The sequence below is a fragment of the Lolium rigidum genome, chromosome 6 (assembly GCF_022539505.1).
Source record: "Lolium rigidum isolate FL_2022 chromosome 6, APGP_CSIRO_Lrig_0.1, whole genome shotgun sequence".
NCBI classification, from domain to species: Eukaryota; Viridiplantae; Streptophyta; class Magnoliopsida; order Poales; family Poaceae; genus Lolium; species Lolium rigidum.
Genome location: NC_061513.1, coordinates 240,344,401 through 240,350,790, shown reverse-complemented (window position 1 = coordinate 240,350,790; position 6,390 = coordinate 240,344,401). Strand labels below are relative to the sequence as shown.

At 44.2% G+C, this 6,390-nt stretch overlaps 1 protein-coding gene across 1 annotated transcript; it reads right to left on the bottom strand.

Moving 5' to 3' along the window:
* Positions 1–3,322: 3,322 nt before the first annotated feature.
* Positions 3,323–3,974, bottom strand: LOC124663861 (signaling peptide TAXIMIN 2-like). The gene is made up of 2 exons (XM_047201512.1): positions 3,844–3,974; positions 3,323–3,756 (listed from the first exon to the last, which is right to left on the bottom strand). Exons 1-2 carry the CDS (start codon positions 3,972–3,974, stop codon positions 3,633–3,635), a joined length of 255 nt encoding a protein of 84 aa, XP_047057468.1. The 3' UTR covers positions 3,323–3,632.
* Between the last annotated feature and the right edge of the window lie 2,416 nt (positions 3,975–6,390).

Here is a 6,390-nt window from a genome sequence, read left to right as displayed (position 1 = left end):
TCTCACTATATTGGCCTTCTAAATTTTTCACCCATTTCGGCAATTGGTGCCAATGGGGGAGAAGTTTGTAGGGTTTAAGGGAATTTGGTTATGTCTTTGCTTTGTGCTTAAGCATGTGCCTTTGTTGCATTGCATCTTGTTGCTTTGCATAGTTGAATAGTTAGAGGAAACTCCACTAGGCTTTGAATGCCAATATATGCAATGAAAGTCAAGATCATTCACACATGCATATATTATGGGGGAGTTTGCTCTATATATTCAACTTGTTTGTTACTTCAATTCCTTATATAAACCCTCTCAAAGAGATTGTCATCAATTACCAAAATGGGGGAGATTGAAAGTGCATGGAGCCCCCATGTGTGGTTTTGGTAATTAATGACAATCCATATGGACTAATGTTTGCATTGAGTTATATTTGTAGGAGTTGTCCATAGGCAATTCTTGAACCATATGTTGGCTTCAAGGTTGCAATAAGAAGAATTTGATGAAGGATATCAAGTGTCAAGTATGTCTTGAAGATGAAGATGAAGTGAGCCATCAAGTTACTTCAAGACATCAACATGTTTGTATTAGGTTGCAATAAGAAGAAATTGATGAAGGATATCAAGTGTCAAGTATGTCTTGAAGATGAAGATGAAGTGAGCCCTCAAGTTACTTCAAGACATCAACATGATGAAGAATGAAGAAATGAAGTGCAAGTTCAAGATGAGCCAACTCGAAGATATCATAAGCTTGAAGCTTGCCATGGAGAAATGAAGTGCTAGTTCAATATGAGCCATCTTGAAGAGATCCTTTGATTGACTCTTGCCATCCATATGGTGATCATGGATATGTGAAGTTGCGCCGAAGAAGAAGCTCTCCCATGGTGGTTTGTGGGGGAGCAATCTACAAGACTTCGTCAAGCAAGCACAAGCAAGAAAGGCGTTCCATCTTGTTGCGGTCAAGATCGTCATCATCGAGCTCAAGTGGAATGCGCAAGTATAAGGTTTGCTCTTGATAGGGTTTCTTTCTCACCGGTCTCATAGTGTAGTTGGAGACCGGTTTATAGTTTAGTTGCCGTACTATCAAGAGGGCTCTCGAGTGAGTAACTCGATCGTATCCTTCGGAGAGCTCAAACCTTTGCATCCTTGCATCATCTTTCTTGGTTGTTATTTGTATCTTATCCATATGGTGTTTTAGAGCTTGTGCTTATTCTCATGACAAGCTCTAGTTCATCGAAACGGATTCCGCATGAATCACTTGTTGCGTTTTCGATATTGGAGTTTTTCTCGGTTTCTCGTACTGAGAGGTTTCACTCTAAAATACATAGAAAAACCTACCCCACTTGTTCTTAAGCTTTTCACTCTTTGTGGGGTATCTCTTGTCATCTTCTTTACAACAAAATTGGTTTCACCCAAATCCGAGATTCCTAACTCAAGTTGTTGCATTTTCGAGGTTGGAGGTTTTACCGGCATGTATTTTTTAGATAGGTCAAACCTTTCATCATTTATTTCTATCCTACCTTACTGGACTATGATGGTTCCCTGCATGATCTTGTAGAGCTTGTTACTAGCTTTGAAACGAGCCCAAGATCATCAAAATCGGAGTCCGGATGCAAAAGTTATTCAAGTTTTCGTGAAGCCGTTTTTTGGCCGGAAGTTGGCCGGAAGTTCCGGTGGCCGGAACTTCCGCCCTACTTCCGGTGAACTTCCGGAAATGACGAATCTGCACGCAGAAAACATACCGGGAGCATTCCGGGGCGCCCTACTTCACCCGGAAGTTGGCCGGAACTTCCGGGGGCGGAAGTTCCGCCCCAAATGACCGGAAGTTCCGGTTTTGACGAGTTTTGTGCATAACGGGAAGATTTCTCTTGCCCTATTTAAGGGGTCTTCTTCCCCAAAGTTTCCCAACCGTTTGAGCTCGTTTTTGCCTCCATTGTTGACCTTCTTTGAGCTTGCTATCTCCCTCTCCCTTCCATGAATCTTGCATCTATTTGAGAGATAGATAGAGGAGATCTAGATCTACATCTTCACCAATCAAATCCCTCTCTTTGTGAGGGGAATCCACTAGATCTAGATCTTGGAGAAATTTGGTGTTCCTCCTCCTATTTGTTCTTCCTCTCTTATTCCCCCAATAGCTTTTGTAGCTTTGTTGGAATTTGAGAGAAAAGTACTTGAGCATCTTTGTGGTGTTCTTGCCATTGCATTTGGTGCATCGGTTTGAGTTCTCCACGGTGATTCGTGGTGGTGAAAGCAAGAAGGTTGTTACTCTTGGGTTCTTGGAACCCTAGACGGATTCTAGGCCTTTGTGGCGATTTGTTGGGAGCCTCCAATTAAGTTGTGGATGTGTGCCCCAATCTTTGTGTAAGACCCGGTTTCCGCCTCGAAGGAAATCCCTTAGTGGAACCGTGACATAGGCCTTTGTGGCGAGGGTCACCGGAGATTTAGGTGAGGCGCCTTCGTGGCGTTCGGTGTGTGGTGTGAGTACCGCATCTTGGGGTGAGGCCTTTGTGGCGTTGGTGTGCATCGAGCAACCACACCTCAAGGTGAGCCTCTTGTGGCGTTCGGGAGCACTAAGCAACCGCACCTCTCCACCGGAGATTAGCACTCGCAAGAGTGTGAACTCCGGGATAAATCATCGTCTCCCGCGTGCCTCGGTTATCTCTATACCCGAGCTCTTTACTTATGCACTTTACCTTGTGATAGCAATCGTGCTTGAAGTTATATATATCTTGCTATCACATACTTGCTTGTATTGCTTAGCATAAGTTGTTGGTGCACATAGGTGAACTCTTGCTTAGAATAAGTTGTTGGTGCACATAGGTGATCCATAGTATATAGGCTTTGGGTTTGACAAAGTAAACGCTATTTTTATTCCGCATTTGTTAAGCCCATCTCGTAAAAGTTTTAAATCGCCTATTCACCCCCCCCCCCTCTAGGCGACATTCGTGTCCTTTCAGAAACATGCTTGAAATATTCTAAAACTTAAAATTCTTGTAGCATGTTTCACTGTAGTTACTCCGTATTTCACACGGTATTACTAAAAAGTAAAAAAATAGTTGAAATGCTATGGAACTTGGAATAAAATATCCTAAAAGATGGACTGGGAGTTGATTTCCACAAATAGCAGGGTTTTGTATTAAATTTCTAACGGCACGACCAAACCTTGGGGGACTGACGGGGTATCATCACGATCGACATCACTAGTCAATACCATACTCGAATCGTAAAATTCAGAATAGCACACGGTTGTCTATAGGTAATTCTACACAAACCAACGGTGTCACAATTTCATTGTAGGAATAAATACATGGAAGATGTCTGTCAGGTAGGGCCATGAAAAGCACAACAACTTGATCCTACTGTTGTGCGAGTTGTATGTGTCTGCAGACAAAGAGAGAAAAATAAATAGAGAAATATGCACTCTGGGAGACTGGGAGTCCGGGACAATCAAAGGGGCAAAACAGAACTCCATCGATGGGCATGTACGTACTGTCACTCATGTCCTGTCCTGTGTGCTAGAAGGAAATGGAAACAAGCACGACATAGCCGGTTTCTCGTTCACAAAATATGAGGTTGAAGACAAGAGAACTGCTACGGTGACATTGGAAACGTAGCCCATATATATAGCCGGTGTGCCTGTGAGCTACGTAGCTAGCAGGGGATCTGCCTGATGAACCAGCGGATGACCTTGACCGGCATCTGGATGAGGCTCACCGCCAAGTTCGCCGCCGCCGCGCAGCACACGCAGCACGGGCACAGGCAGCTCAGCGCCGACCTATAAAACGGAAGTTCAGAGAAAACCACGTTATGGTAATTGAAGAGAACCAAACTCGCAGCCAGGAGAAGAAGGAGACGCGCGCACCCGATGATCCAGACGAGGGCGCCGACGAGCGAGAGCACGAGCGCGAGGGCGGCGAACGGCAGACCGATCAGGAGCCCCAGTGGCCGGCACTGGCAGCCGTCGCCGCCGTCGCCGCCGCCCTCCGCCCCCATTATTATCTATCTATCGATGATCAGTCGTCTATCTCCTCCCGCGCGCCGGTTGATCTTCCGCGGTTTGGTACGAAAACGGCCCTACGTGCTTGTGGAATCCTGCAACTTGCAAGTTCGAAACCCAAACCGCAAACAGAGCTTGGCTCTGGTGGTTAGGTCCCTTGTGGTGGAACCAGCCCACCCAGGTTCAAGTCCTAGACTTGACATGGGTGTTTGCATTTACCTGGATTTATTCCAGTGATTTAACCGCGCTATGCTTCGGCTGGTAGGTGACGTGCCCGTCAACAATGAGGCGCCAGTGGTGACTTCGTCAACCTCAAGATATGCCGGCTCAGTCCCTCGGAGGTGCTCATAGGGGTAGGGTGTGCGTGCGTGCGTTCATAGGGGTGTTTGTACGTGCGTGTTTGTGAGCGTCTGCGTTGTACTGTGTTCTCAAAAAAAAAAAAAAAAGAAACCCAAACCAAACGGTTGCTAAATAACGATGTGGACTGAACTCGGACTGGCGGCCTCGATCGAGTTCGTGCGGGCGTGGGGACTCCACTTCCGGAAGTGGAGCGGAACCGAACGTGTTCGTGCGTGGCGGGCCTGGCGGAGCCGTGGGCTTTCACGCTCGCCGCAGGCTCTCTGGTTGGGCTGGCCCGTTTGATTCGTGCCCACGTTGGGACGGGAGGGGAAGTCGGTGCTCTGCTTCTCTGTGTGGGCCGACTCACGAACCAGGAGGGCAAAGCATTGGCAGTTTGGCACGACCACGATTTCCCTCCAAGAAAAAAAAACACTTGCACGATCGATCACGAGGCGACACGGAGGAATGAGCAGTTGGTCCTACATTTCGGCGCTTATCCGCAAGGAAAATAGGGTTTCTTTTTTTTTGAGAAAAAAATAGGGTTTTCTTAACTGACTTTGTTCGTCGTTGAGCTGAATGCGATTGTTAAGACTACTCAAGATTTTTTCAAAGTCATGGTCTCTAGTTTCAGCTTCAACATCTCGGTATTGATCCGTCGAATGTTTTACAGAGTCGTCTTCCCTAACAAGGTGAAAATCGAATACTATTGTTAAACGAGTTGTGGCCGAAGACTCTTGCAGAGAAGAGAAACTTATCAAAACAATTTCAACATTACTACCAAGACATGCCAACATGCTTAAATTGTCCTACCTGGACGGATCCTCATGTCAGTTAGTGCCCACCACATGATGAGAACAAAGCTAGGAGATCTTCATTAATTATGTACGACTTCGTCTCCTTGTCAGGAAGTCATCACCAACGATAGACTCAGAATGCCACTAGGGTGGGACGTTATTGTAGAGGCTATGTGTAATTGGTATCTTTTAATATTAATATATTTCCTTTATCTAAAAAAATATGTGCTTTGAGCTACTACCTCCGTTCCCCAAAAATAGATTTTTTTGGCAAGCTAATTTAGCTTGCCAAAATGTGTTATATTAGTGAATAGAGGATGTATTGGCTTAATCATTTAGTCAGGCGCTATTTTAGGTCTCAGCACCCGGTTAAAACATATGCTGCTCCTAGTGCAAGTCCTCTACCAACTATCACAAAAGAAATTATTATTTCTTTGAAGTTAAATAGTGGATTTTCTTAATGCATATTAATAAAGTGTCCAGAACTAAGTGCTAGAGAGGTTAATTAGCAACTGGAAACTATAAGGCCCTGAGATCCCTAAATCTAACTTAGAGAAAATTGTCCACAAAAGTTCTAATGCCGGAGTAAGATTTTTAGGTGGCCTTGCGCGCCAGGAGAGCCATCTCATCGTTGAACCTCTTTTGGTATCTTTAAATTCCGAGAGGAACTCCTTTGAAGGTAAAATCATCGCGTGTTGTTCAAATGGCTCGAGCTAGTAACATAATGATCTCCATTTTTTTGATTTATCTATGTTTTACAAAAGATGTGAACTAATATAGTACTTCTTCTGTTTCATAATGTAAGTCATTTTTAGCAAGTTGTTGGAACACAGTGACAGAAGATACCTAGTGTAAATTAGTACACACGGAACATTCATTCGGGTTCCGAACCTCCTTCCGCGCTGCATTGATAACGGGTGGGTAACATCAGAGAAAGCCGATGGATAAACAAGAATGGTTGCTCAAGTCTCAACTCTCTGACCTTTAGAGTTCGTAACTTTCGTGGAAAAAGAAAGGTCCTAATATGCCGACTCAATGTAATTTTATTAAAGCTAGAATTGCTTAGATGCAGAGATGTTTTGATCTTGATATCATATGTTGGTCCCTACAGCTAACAAAAGGTTCACCACTAAATTAGTTTACCGGATGTTGGAAGTTGATCTTTCTGGAGCTAATAATAAGATAATTTTGAAATCAAAGTTACCTTTGAAGATTAAAATCTTTCTTTGACAATTGCAACAGAATGTTGTGCTGTTAAAAGAAAATTTGAGGGAAAGAA

What these genes read in the sequence shown, in the direction of transcription:
- LOC124663861 (XM_047201512.1), bottom strand. Translation starts at nt 3,974, where the DNA reads ATGGGGGCGGAGGGCGGCGGCGACGGCGGCGACGGCTGCCAGTGCCGG. An exon ending in GCCCTCGTCTGGATCATCGG is followed by an intron (nt 3,757 to 3,843) that starts GTGCGCGCGTCT and finishes TCCGTTTTATAG; the next exon opens with GTCGGCGCTGAGCTGCCTGT.